The sequence below is a fragment of the Hyaena hyaena genome, unplaced genomic scaffold (genome assembly GCF_003009895.1).
Source record: "Hyaena hyaena isolate Hyena2069 unplaced genomic scaffold, ASM300989v1 scaffold_95, whole genome shotgun sequence".
Lineage (NCBI taxonomy): Eukaryota > Metazoa > Chordata > Mammalia > Carnivora > Hyaenidae > Hyaena > Hyaena hyaena.
In genome coordinates, this window is record NW_024080727.1 from 2566309 (window position 1) to 2580478 (window position 14170).

Sequence of the window (14170 nt, forward strand, 5' to 3'; positions counted from 1 at the left end):
CTATTTTAAAAACTCCGAGTTCTAAAACCAAATTAACAAAAACTTTGCTGACAAAGATTCTGCTCAAAGATCTAGCCTTCCTACTACTGTTTTTCTAAATTTCACACCTGTAACTTTTTACTATATTCCCTATACTGTACATTACATTACTGTGTGTCATTTGTTTTAGGACTAGAAGACTGTCCATACCTCTTAATTCCCTTTTGTCCAACCTTCCACCCTCTCGACTCTGGCTACCATCAGTTTATTCTCTGCAGCTATCTGTTCCCTGTATTTATGAACAAAACTCATGGTTCAAACATTATTAGATGGTTAGTTTGTTTTGTTTTTTAGATTCCACTTATAAGTGAAGTCATTTACTATTTGTCTTTCTCTGATTTATTTCACTTCCCATAATGCCTTCAGGGTCCTTCCACATTGTTCGTAAATAGCAAGATTTCATTTTTTATGACTAATATTCCATACTTTACATACTACATATGTATTTACATACTACATCTTCCTTATCCATTCATCTATCAGTGGACATTTAGATGGATCATTAGCTATTATAAATAATGCTGCAATGAATATAAGAGGACATATGTCTTTTTAAAGGTACATGTGTCTTTTTGAATCAGTGTTTTTGTTTCACTGGATAAATACCTGGAAGTGGAACTGGTGGGTTGTAAAATAGTTCTACTTTTCATTTTTTGAAGGAGCTGCCATACTGGGGCAGCCAGAGTGGCTGCACCAATTTACTTTCTCACCACAGTGCATAGGGTTCCCTTTTTTTATATCCTCACCAATATTTGTTATTTCTTGTCTTTTTGGCAGTAGCCATTCTGACAGGTGCGAGGTGATCTATCAAATTGTAGTTTTGATTTGTATTTCCCTGCTGATTAGTGATGTTGAGCATCTTTTCATGTGCCTGTTGCCCATCTGGATGTCTTCTGTGGAAAAATGTCTATTCAGGTCCTCTGTCCATTTTTTAATCCATTAGTTTATTTTTTTGATACGGAGTTTTATGAGTTCTTTATAAATTTGGATGTTAACCCCTTATCAGATAGGTAATTTGCAAAGATTTCTCTCATTCAGTAGGTTGCCTTTTCATTTTGTTGATGGTTTCCTTCACTGTGCCAAGGCTTTTTAGTTTGATATGACCCCATTTATTTTTGCTCTTGTTCCCCTCGCCTGAGGAGACAGATCCAAAAAAATATCACTAAGACTGATGTCAAAGAGGTTAACTGCCTGTGGTTCCTTCTAGGAGTTTTATGCTTTTAGGTCTTGTATCTAAGTCTTTAATACATTCTGAGTTTATTTGCATACATGGTGTAATTAAGTGGCCCAGTTTCATTCCTTTGCATGTTGCTGTCCAGTTTTCCCAGCACCATTTCTTGAAGAGACTGTCTTTTCCCAATTGGATATTCTTGCCCACTTTGTTGGAGTTTAATTAACCATGTAAGTGTGGGTTTATTTCTGGTCTCCCTATTCTGTTCCATTGATCTCTGGGTCTTTTTTTTATGCCAGTGCTCTACTGTTTTGACGACTATAGCTTTGTAATATAGTTTGAAATGGTACTTCCCACATTGTTCTCCTTTCTCATGAATTGCTTTGGCTATTTGGGGTCTTTTGTGGTTCCATACAAATTTTAGGATTATTTTTTCTAGTCCTGTGAAAACTGCCACTGGAATTTTGGTAGGAATTGTTCGGAACCTGTAGACTGCTTTGGATTGTACAGATTATTATAAAACTGTCACATCTGTATCTTTTCAAGAATGAGCAGCCACTCTTTTTTTCTTTTAAACATGCATTTGTTCATTTAAAGCTCACCTACACTAGGCAAACTTTTCTCTTCACACATTAGCACAGTACAGTCAATGTCTGGCCCATGCTGCAGAAGCCATATTCAATAATCATATTTGCTCAAGAAAACCTTAAGGCAAGAGCAAAGGCCTAGTGTGCTACAAGAAAAACAAAGCAGAGGTATCATTAAGACAGTGGAAAAGGTTCAGATGAGTAAGCAGCACATAGATAAATAAATAACTTTTGTTACCAATACTTGCAAAAAGACAGAGCTCAAAAAAGAACACTGAATATCCACTTTCTTGAAGAAATATAAGAGTTATCTTAACTTCATTCCTGAAACAAGGTCTGCATGGACTTTAATTGACAGAATAATTCTCTCTCATTTTTTTCCATTACTAGTTTTTGAGCCTTGTTTTTGAACCCTTCTTTTCTCCTATTTCATTATGCTTTTGATTAGAGACACACCCAACAATCCCCACAGCACATGATCTTAGTGGCATGGTTGGGTCTCTCCTTGGAAAGCAGTCATCATAATTTCTACTCAAACACAGGACTAACTCCAACCTCCGGGACTGGTCTGTACCAGAACAAACTTCTTAAGCAGTGAAACTGATTTCAGGCTACAAAACTTTGCAAATAATTCCCATTAAACAGTGGCCTCAAGGCAGCAGTTCTTCAAACTGTAGATCAAATAAATACATTCATGGTTCAGCAAAGTACAGTTTACATTCATCTCTAAGTCTGAGATTACAGAATTATTAAGAGGTTTCCATATTGGTTTGAAGTCTGAGTAGTTTCACTGTGTGGGGACTAAAATATTTTCTTAAAAAACAGGAAAAATTCTTTTGCTGACTTACTAAGCTGATACAGAACGAACAAGCACAAGAACCGATGGGAAAAACAAGTGCAGTTAACAGATTTGTGTCCCTTATATGCCATTTGCAATGAGAGAAGGGATTTCAGCCTAAATTTTGAAAATGCCTAGAAGCTACTTTCTAAAATGGCACCCTACTTGGCATTATTTCTATACGAGATATCCAATTCCTATAAAGGAAAAAACAACTACCACTTCTACAGAAAACTGGAGCGATTTCCTGATACGTGGTAAAAGGGCCACTTTTACCTCCTTATCAAAGTCAAGCTCGATGACTGATTACTCCACAGTGGTAACGGAGCCGTCGCCTCCCTCATAGCACATCTATGGAACACGGAATAACTCTTCCTGAGAACATAAACACTGGGCTACTAGAATCTCCTAGAAGGAATGGCTCTAGGACTGGTTTAGAAACCCACATAGTTTCCTGTTAGTAGGAGGTTATTCTCTACTAAGCTTTGGGTTCACTCCATGGTAGTTTATGTACTAGAATGTTCTATAAATCTGAGAGTCATCTGCCAAATGTTGTTGGTTAAGAATTCGTTGGTTGTTGGGGTGCCTGGTTGGCTCAGTCAGTTAAGTGTTTGACTTCAGCTCAGGTCATGATCTTGCAGTTTGTGAGTTTGAGCCCTGTGTCAGGGCTCTGTGCTGACAGTGCGGAGCCTGGAGCCTGCTTCGGATTCTGTGTCTCCTTCTCTCTCTGCCCTTCCCCCTTCTCACATTCCGTCTCTCTCTGTCTCTCTCTCTCAAAAGTAAGTAAACATTAAAAAAAAATTTTTTTTTAATGCACTGGTTGTTTTCAAACAGTCAAAAGTTCCATCTGATAAGGTGGGTACAAGTTTGTTCTCTTGTTTTCTTAAACTACAGAGCGACTGACATTGAGTTTAGATGACACAGCAGTTCCTGGGGGCTTGCTAAAGGATGCCCTTCCACAGCCAGTTTGTGCATGGGCAACTTCATGGTACTTATATCTATTATTCATCATTAAATAAGCTGTGAACATTACTGAATAATCAGGCTTATTCATTATGCAAGAGAAACCGGGTACACCTGGTTAAAAAAAAAAGCCTAAAGGGTGGGGGCTGGGAGGGGGAAGAGAACCCTTTCTTTTGTATTTTCCTACACCTTCAGAAGCCCAAGGTGAGTCACAACTCTAGGGGCTAGCTAGTGTACAGAACTAGATTAAATCAACAAATATTCACACTTCACTATCTCTAGTGAACATCATAGCTTTGATCTCCCTGTCCTCCTCACTGATAGTCACCACTGTCTGTGGTGGAACACAGCTTCTGTTTGTAGACTTAATCTGTCACTCAATTCTCATTATCACAGTATGGTTAGAATAGGAGCATACTTCTTTCTTGACGCATCTGTTCATCTTAAAAAGAATGTACTCAAAGAGCGGTATAGTTTACTAGCATTGCAAGTTACTTATATCATCCGGCATATACCTTCTTTTTTTTTTTTTTTAATATTTTTATTTATTTCTAGGAGAGAGAGAGACAGACAGACAGACAGAGTGAGCAGGGGAGGGTCAGAGAGAGAGGGAGATACAGACTCTGAAACAGGCTCCAGGCTCTGAGCTGGCAGTCAGCACAGAGCCCGATGCAGGGCTCGAACCCACGAACCGCAAGATCATGACCTAAGCGAAAGTTGGATGCTTAACTGACTAAGCCACCCAGGCGCCCCCGGCATACACCTTCTATAGTTGCTTTTTGAAGAGGCTGAAATATGACATTCTTTTAAGAGGCTCCATAAAAAACTGCTTTTCTTCTAAGTCAATCTTCTTTGGCAAAGCAACTGAACTCGGTAAGTAACTCCCCAAAGTAAGATTCCTACTTCCAATCGCAGGCAGAGATATTCTAGCACCCGTTTCTTAAGTCTTCAAGTTCTTGTACTGTGCTTGCTGAATCACATTTAGACATAGGAGACACATACCTGAAAGCTTTGTGTGTGTGTGTGTGTGTCTACACAGTATCTCCTGACTATTGTAAAGAGGCATCCTTATTAGCTAAGTCTGCAAGAAAAGTTCCGTTCTGAGGAAACGCAGTGCCAGCAGCTGCATGCTTTGTCTAATTCTGTCTTTGATGGTTCTTAGCATTAGACAGCTTTGGTTTTAATTTTTTTTAATGTTTATTTATCTCTGAGAGAGAGACACACACGGCATGAGTGGAGGAGGGGCAGAGACAGAGGGAGACACAGAATCCGAAGCAGGCTCCAGGCTCCGAGCTGTCAACACAGAGCCTGACGTGAGGCCTGAACTCACGAACTGCGAGATCATGACCTTGAGCCTAAGGTGGACACATAACCGACTGAGCCACCCAGGTGCCCCTAGACAGCTTTGATGTATAAGAATGAGTTCAAAGAAAGCTTGCAAGCACACCAACACCATGCAAGGACAGCTATGGTTTTAATTATTTTTCTCCAAAAGACTTCCCTTTCCAAAGCCACCTTCATGGTATTAAAACACAAACCAGAAAACAACTCCCCCTCCCCGACAAAACCCAAAACCAAGATGGAGAAGAGCACTGACTTTTCTGTCAGATTCAACACCCTCACCTTCACAGATGACCCTGTCTCCAATCCCCCAAGGCCCTCTCTGCTGTCTCACACTGGTGCAGCTCTCTTGTCGTCTCACCCACTTCTTCATGAAGATTCACCCTCCTATAACAAGGTAGAAAGGCCACCCGTGCTCCCTGATCCTTACTTCCGCTGTTCTCAGAGAAGCAGTCTGAGACCAGGGTGGAGCACTGCTTTAGGCAGCCTGTTTCTTTCTGAGCGGACGATGTGCAGCCTCCTCCTATGGCAAAATCAAACCTACCACAGGCCTGTGACTCGCTGGGGCCGTGAGCCTGGGGATCCGGGATGGCTCCCAGAGGAACGTGCAACTGCTTCCAGCTCCTGGGCTGTCCGTGGCCCCGGGCTTGAGAGTGGGGTCACCTCAACTGTCGGGAGGGACTCTCCGCAGAGCCTGCCCACCTCTCATGCTCTCTGACACCTTATCAGCCAGTTCACAAAGGAAGCCTCACCGAAGGCAGAGGCAAGGCTCTACTCTCAGCTGACCCGAGTGCTGAAGGAGATGCCCATTTCCTTACCCACGCCTGCATTTGCTACGGCGCGCAAAGAAGATGAGCCAGTACATAAATAGCTGAGGTGCTGAAGCAGAAAAGCAGCCAGGCAATGTGCAGTGGACTCTGCTTCTACCCAAAGATGGTTTCTATCACCTTGTAGCGGCCATTGCCACTCCTGCTGTAAGCATCCAGAACGACAATGTCACTCCTCGGCACCGCAAACACTAATACTGCTCAAGTTCCTACTGGAATGGCTTCCCTCTTCTCCCAACACCACTGCCACGACCACAGCACACATTTGGCTGTCCCACCGCTAAGACAGCAGGTAAGAAGGAGTGGCAAATGACCAGCGTGGTAAGGCGCCATGGTTGGATAAGCCTCAGTGAGCAAGGCAGAAGAGGCAAGATGAAGGAGACTGGCTGGACTTGAGAAAATACCCAAAGGCTGAAGACTGGTAAACCAGATTCACTTAGTTCACAAGGTCCAACTGTATATGGGATTCTAGGCTGAACCCGGGGTCTAGAGCTGGATGGCACTCTGGTCAGTGTCCCTCTGGTATCAGACATGAAAACAGGACTGTGGATCAGAGCCAGAGGCAGGATGGAGCCAGTTGTTGGATGAATGGTTCAGACTTGACACAAAGGATTACGTGATGGAAGAAACAAGAAGACAAGGAAATTAAGTTGTTAACAGCACAACTTCAAAATTAAGGAATCGGGAACTCCACCGAGGTTGAAGGGGCCAGGCAAAGTAGGAAGAGTGGCTAACACCAACAGAGAGCTAGACAAACAGGTCTCTGGCCTAAGCTTAAGATTTTTCTTGCTACTGGATTTGCTAAAGATAGATTAGAAACAAGTAACTAGGAGCACCTGGTTGGTGTCCAGAGTGGGCAGGTAAGACAAAGCTATACCTTCTGGCAGACGGACCCTGCTAAGCAAACAGAGACTGAATCGGGCCCACTAACGTTTCCACAGGAGTGTATGAGTCCAAAATGGCTGCCCAAGTTTAACACTGGAAGTGGCCATATTCCTAAATGGAGTCCTCCTGCAGGGGCACAGTGCCTGGAATGTGGAAATAGCATGCCCAAGTGGAAAGAAGGTGGAGTTGAGAATCAGAGTTTGCGACTCAATTCTGTCTCTCACTAGCTGTGATTCAGGGTGGGTTACTTACCTTCTCTGAACCTCCATTTCCTCATCTGTAAAGTTAAGTTGTCAGTAGGTTTTGTAATAACAGGTTCTGTAATAATTAAATTAGGGAGCCTCTGTACCGTGCCTAACAGAATACCTAATTCAATGAATGATTGTTCTTACCAATAGTTGCAGGTGCATTATTCACGGAAACACTCCTTATATATGTGGTCAGCGGTAACAATGACAGTAATAATCATCCTACAGACAATAGTGTGGGCGACTCCAGATTTAACAAGCTAATCTGTTTCTGGTAACACCTGAGAGTCGAACCATGGTTGCTTCTCATGGAATTTCCAGCTCTACCCTGGGGGCTGATGTTATACCACTGAGTTCTATGCCACACAAATCAAATCATCGTATCCTTCGCTTCCCTCCCGCACTCCTTTCCTTGATCCATTTATCAGCACTGAGTGTACTCCTAGCACTTGGTAGGAGTCAGCGATGGTATACGCAGCAGCTGGTAAAACAAGTTTGGGCGGTTACTGGGAAGTGGTAAATACAAGTTTGGGTGGTTACTACAGAGGGTCTTGACATGAGAAGGAAGACAGAACTTGTATTTTTATTTTTTAAAGAAGGCTTCATGCTCCATGTGATCAATGGCAGGGCTTCACCTCACGACCCTGAGATCAAGACCTGAGCAGAGACCAAGGGTCAGATGCCTGAACTACTGAGCCACCCAGGCTCCCAAGGTCAGAACTTTTAAAAAGCAGGATATGGTAATCCTCAAATTGTACCTTCTCTTTTGAGTCATCTGCGTTTGTATACTGCTTCATGTTCTTATATATGAGCTATCTTACTCAACTTCAAAATATCTCTAAAGTAAACAGGATAAATGCTATTATTTTTGGTTTATGGATAAAGCCAATGAAGCTCAGAAGAGTTTCAGTGATTTACTCCAGGTCATGTACCATGGAGTGATGGAACTAGGTTAGAACCTGGATCTTTGGATCTGTAGCTTGGTGCGGGACCGCTGTAATTGTTTTATAATCGGTGGTTATTGTTTTATTACCTGTTGTAAAAACCAGAGGTACAGGTACCTTTAGTATTTTTAATTAATCTCTTTATATTTGATTTTTTTCACTTGATTTAAAAAAAAAATTTAAGTTGATTTATTTATTTTGAGAGAGAAAGAGAGCATGAGCAGGGGAGAAGGTGAGGGAGAGAAAGAATTCCAAGCAGGCTCCACGCTGTCAGTGTAGAGCCCAACACTGGGCTTGATCTCACAACTGTGACATCATTACCTGAGCTAAAATCAAGAGTTACACGTTTAACCAACTAAGCCACCCAAGAGCCCCGTGATATTTTTCTCAATTGAAAACAAGCTCTGATTTCTTAGAAATGTAACTGACTTCTGAAACAGCTTTATTTCATCTTGTTAATTTTCTAAATATAGAATTTAATTATATTTATAGAAAAGTAATCTTCATAAACTGGATAATTACTTGTTATTATTCAAATTGATTTTCATGTTTCCCAGTTATTTTTAATTAAAAATAGTATGTATACTATATTTTATTATTTTTTTAAACATTTATTTATTTTTGAGACAGAGAGAGACAGTGAGTGACTGGGAAAGGGGCAGAGGGAGAGAGACAGAGAGAAAGGGAGACAGAGAATCTGAAGCAGGCTCCAGGCTCTGAGATGACAGTACAGAGCCTGACACGGGGCTCAAACTCATGAGCCTTGAGATCGTGACCTGAGCCGAAGTTGGATGCTTAACTGACTGGGCCACGCAGGTGTCCCATGTACTGTGTCATGGTGGGAAAGATCTCCTTTCAAGGACTAGTAAGTGATTTACTCCACTGCCACTGGCATAAATTATTCATTATGAAAAATGCTTTTATGAGTAAGACCATAGGAGGCTTACTATGATGGCTTAGGGTTCCATGGGGCCTCATATTTAAAAAAAATTTTTAAATGGTACCTTTGTTTCCTACAAGCTAACAAAGTGCAATTCTTGTGAAAATAAATGTATGTTTTATTAAAACGGGCCAGCATAGAAATCTAGAGTGTGTCATATATTATTTGTTAGCTGGTGTGACATTTCCAGCTCAGCAGGCAGATCAGGCAATTTTCAAGTTTTAAAAATTGTGGAGTCTGGTTATCTGGCAATTCTAACCATTCTAAGCCAATACAAACTGCTCTACGTTGAATTTAACATCGAAACAGATATATTTGTACCAGTAGATGAACTCTGTACCAGTACTGAACAACTCCTTATTGTTCAATATCCCCTGTCGATTTTATGGTCTTCAATGTATAATATATACACATATGTTTTAATTCCTTTTTCAGAGCAAATCATCTCCTGTCACTTATGTTCTGTCCCTAAACAACATTTCAGCACAGATTTGTTTTCAAATACAAGGTCCCTAACTGAAATAAACATTTTTGGTCAACTGGGAATGAATGATGTTCTGTCCATTACAAAACTAGATGCAGACAGGCAATCTCCAAGGTGAACAGAATGAAGGAAACCATCCTCTCCTTCCCAGTCAGGGAACCAAAGGCTTTCCGTCCTATCTCCGGCTTCTCTGCTTTGCCATGCAAACATGCTTACTTACCGAGTGGAAGAAACGCAAGGCGGTTTCCAGCCATGGAGAGCTCATTGAGGCTGGGCAGCAGGCAGAGGTGGCGCGGCACACACCACAGACGATTTCGGTCCACAGTGAGGTACTGCAGAGAAAGGCACAGGTGAAGCCTCTCGGGTAAAGTTAGCAAACGATTGGTAGAAATGTCTAGTGTCTGCAGCTCCTTCAAATCGCCAACCTCTACAACCAAAATCAAAATTAAGATAAATCGCAGCCTGATTAAATTAAGTAAATGAAATGAATCATTACTGTAACAGTTCAAACAAATAAAATCAGCAGTTGCCATGATTTCCAGACACATGAATGCTAAAGTATGCAAATCATCCAACAGAAGGAGGTGTTTTTAAATGAGCTTGCCCAATTTTTTTTCTTAATGGAGAAGAGGGCTAGTTGGAACAGGGAGAGACACAAAGTAGTGAACATGAACTATTCTAGTCTGTTACTAGGGCTTCTGCTTCTTGATGAAATCAAAAGATGTGGGGCGCCTGGGTAGCTCAGTCGGTTGGGCATCCGACTTCAGCTCAGGTAATGATCTCACGGTTTGTGGGTTCGAGCCCCATGTCGGGCTTTGTGCTGACAGCTAGCTCAGAGCCTGGAGCCTGTTTCAGATTCTGTGTCTCCCTCTCTCTCTGACCTTCCCCTGCTTATGCTGTCTATCTCTCAGAAATAAACACATTAAAAACAAACAAAAACAAAAAAAACAAAAGATGTTGCTCGTGTGGGAAAAGAACAGTTACAGTCACTTCGAGGTAACTGGTCTTTGCTACTTTTGTGACTTGTATCCAAGTAAATAGTAGGAGACTTAAAAATATATAGTATCCCAGAGAATGCATCTTGTTCATATGAACTAAACAGAAAAATTTTTGGACAAAATATTAGTATGTCTTTTGGAAATTTTCACCATGGTCAAGAATATAAGGAGATTAAATTATTGGTAGGTAACATTTTTAGATATTGTCCAGCCATGTGGTTCTTTATCACAAACCCACTGAAAGTATACACATCCTATGAAGATTTCCTTTAATTCCACCCAAATGAAGTCCTTCCGTTCACTTCAATATGGCCTCACTGTTGACACCCATATTGTAACTTGTTCCGCAGGGAGTATAATTAAGGTTCTTACAAGGGACTTCATCCTTCTCAGGAAAGATCACTACCAAGCCTCTCTATGCAGAGTAAGGTGTGCTCGCATTCTCCAGGGAAAGGACAGCACAATGCATTCAAGGCGCTACAGGAAGCCCTGTGAAGGGCAGATCTATTTCTTCTGCATCATGAACTTCCAAGTTGCAGACCTCGGGGGCCATCTCTTGGCCTTCTCTAATCATGGTCCTGTTCCATAAGCCAGTCCTCTCAGGGTGAGGTTTCCCATGTTCCTGCTACTTTACTGTACCCCCTGGAGACATCTCAGTTGTTCAGGGCTTGGGTTAGTATGAGCAATGTCTTCTCTAATGGACAGCAAATCTTCTGCTCTCTTGGATGCCCAATTACACAGATTACCTTTTCTTACTGCTATAGACCAAGGGTTGGCAAACTCTGGCCCCTGGTACACTTCGGTACTGCCTGCAAGCTAAGACTGGCTTCTATATTTTTATTTTTACTATTCTTTTTTTTTAATTTTAGAGACACAGAGCACCACCAGGGGGAGAGGGACAGAGAGAGAGAGAGACAGACAGAGAGAGTCTTAAGCAGGCTCCATGCCCAGTGCAGAGCCCAATGTGGGACTCAATCCCATGACCCTGGGATCATGATCTGAGCCAAATTCAAGAGTTGGACACTTAATGGACTACGCCACCCAGGTGCCCAAGGTTTTTACATTTTTAAAAGGCAGTTGGGATGCCTGGGTGGCTTAGTCCATTAAGCATCCCGATCTTATATTCAGCTTAGATCATGACCCCAGGGTCATGGGACTGAATCCTGCATCAGGCTCTGTGCTGAACATGGAGCCTGCTTTGGATTCTCTCCCTCCCTCTCCCTCTGCCCCTCCCCTACTTGCATGTGCTTGCACCCTCTCTTTCTCTCTCTCTCTCTCAATAAGTAAATAATAAATAAATAAATAAATAAATAAATAAACAAGGTGATATAAAAAACCTCAACAAAGGCAAAAAAGAATACATGGCAAAGACTGTATGTGCCTGCAAAGCTTAAAAATATTTACTATCTTGCCATTTATGGATAAAGTTGGTCAATCTTTGTTAGAGACTGTTACCTGAAGTATTTTTAGTAACTATTTTTAATAAAAAGTAATACTAGTACAAAATGTATTAGTTTCTAGTTATTTTTGTAATATTACAAGTGATTTGTGCTAGGAAATTCATACTTTATTGCCCAATTTCCCTAATGCTGGGCAATGTATGCATTTGCAAAAGGGCAGGGAGGGTTCAGGGAACAGTCCGTGATGCTTAACTAGACTTTTGTTCTATTTGAACCAAACAGGTGCACACTGGAGTCCATTTCATTCTTGGTCCCATTAGGACAGTATTTCACTTAAGTGCATCTGCCTACCTGTCTACCTAATTCATACCAAAAAAATGTTTCTGCTTTCTGATGGGGTGAGGAAGTTGAGGGAAGAATCACTGTGTTCTAGAATTGAATAAATAGCACCAAGAAACTTTCCTGACCTCACTTTATAAAGTGATTATAGGAGTGAAGTGGGACAGAACACCATGGGGCCAGGCACCAGAGAAAAAGGTCTCCACCAGTGAGAATCGCATTATGTATAAGAGGCAATGCATGATAGGAGGTCAGAGAAAGAAGAGGTAGATGAGGGGTTGGAGATGTTTTGCAAAATGTACTGGAGGAGACAAGAACTTGAATAGGTGAAAAGAAAAATGGGTAGCATTCCCAGCAGGGGATGGGCATGGGGCTGGAAAGATCTGGAAAGGCATGGAAGTGAAATAATAAATACAGCCTACACATTGGGCTATTTGGAGCCTAACAAGTATCAAGGATACCTATGGGAGAAGAGTAGGAAATCAGTTCAATGCAAAAGGCTTTGTGGAGGCATGAGTGATAATACTGGGTAGAGAAGCTTGGATTTACTGTAGTGAGAACATGATACTTCCTGAAGATTCCTGAAAGATAATAGCACTCTTTTGGAAAAACTAGAATGATGGATATATAAAAAGCAATGGAATGGAAAGAGATTCTAGGCTGAGAAAACAAGCAGACATTTGATGAGAACAGAGGCAGTGTGACAAATTCAAAGAATTCCAGAAACATTTTAAGAAAAGCATCAAGTATGCTTGATGAGAAACAGAAAACAGTGAAATAAAAACTGGTCAAGGATAATTTTAGCATTTCTAGATTGCTACACTCTAAGTATGGTGATGCCAATGCCAAAAACTTAATTTTTTTAAATCAAAAGTCTAAAATTATATCAATACTTCTGAATTGCAGTATCTATGAAACCATGTATTTAAAGAAATTTGAAAAATCTATCAAAAATCGCATGGGAGCAAGCAAAATAAATTATTTCAATCATTATTTCGAAAATAATCAAAGCTGTAAAAAAGTATTTTGACATGGCTATAAAAATTACTAAGGCTTGCCACTGCCCACCATTGATTCAGCACTGCCTTAATGTATTGTGGGATGGGGAAATAATATGTGATTATGATTTAAAATTTTCCATAATGTGATGATTTACTTTTTACAGTGGTGACAGATCAATATTTATACTCTATTTTGGCACACATCCACACATACTTCAGATACTAAAATTAATAACTCTTCTGACCAAAAAAAAGCCAGAAACACAATACTGTCAGTACCAAAGGTCAAAGGACTAAGGAACTAGAAGAAGACGAAAAGCTGACATTTCTTACTTCCTATATGAGAAGAATAAAAAGCATTTTATTAAATCTGAAACATGCAGGACCGCATATATTAAGTGAAGGAATCCAACAAAAAGGACATTATTCTCTTAGCTTACTATTTAGGCCTTTCAAACTGTGACAAAAAACTCGAACTATTATTTCAATTGAAGTAGTGAGTTGAGTACTATGTATAATGTCTTTGGAAAATAAATTGTTCTGTCATACTAATAAAGTATGTGAGAAAGAGAGAGAAACAAAATTAAATAGCTTCTCAGGTAGACTCAGTTAAACCTAATTTTCATGACCATTTTATACCAGGCCACAAAACTAAGACTAAATATGGTTATCTTAACTTCAATAATCAATTAAAAAATATACTTGCTTAAGCTCAGCCAATGGAAAATACATTTTTAGAAAGTGATGGAGTCAAACAAAAATTATCTGAGATTCTAACATTTTTTTAAAGTTTATTTATTCATTTTGAGAGAGGGAGAAAGAGAGAGAGAAAGACAGAGAATCTGAGGCAGGCTCTGTGCTGTCAGTGTAGAGCTTGACATGGGGCTGAACCTCATGAACCATGAGATCATGACCTAAGCCCAGGTGGGATGCTTAACTGACTGAGTCACCCAGATGGTCCTAAGATACAAAAGAAAGAGCCTGGGATAGCAATACTTCAGACAGAAATAAAGAAACAGAATCATAAGGGTGGGCTCAAGTTAAAAACTAGGCAGCTGTCAGCCAAACATAAATCTAGCAAATGTGGTCATGTCTGAAGACTACACTGAGGCCAGGACAACAGGATGCTCTTAAGTAACTCTGCTACTCTTCCTTCATTCCTGAA

At 40.7% G+C, this 14170-nt stretch overlaps 1 protein-coding gene across 2 annotated transcripts in view; it reads right to left on the reverse strand.

The window, feature by feature from the left end:
- The window catches only part of LRRC28 (leucine rich repeat containing 28), a 162975-nt gene that overhangs the window by 49257 nt on the left and 99548 nt on the right, over nt 1–14170 (reverse strand). Inside the window, exon 6 of one of the 2 annotated variants that reach the window (XM_039235063.1) lies at nt 9488–9694. The exons of the other annotated variant lie outside the window; for it this stretch is intronic. Within the exon in view, the coding sequence (XP_039090994.1) occupies nt 9488–9694 (207 nt within the window). The remainder of the gene's footprint in view (nt 1–9487; nt 9695–14170) is intronic. 2 annotated transcript variants of the gene reach the window in all.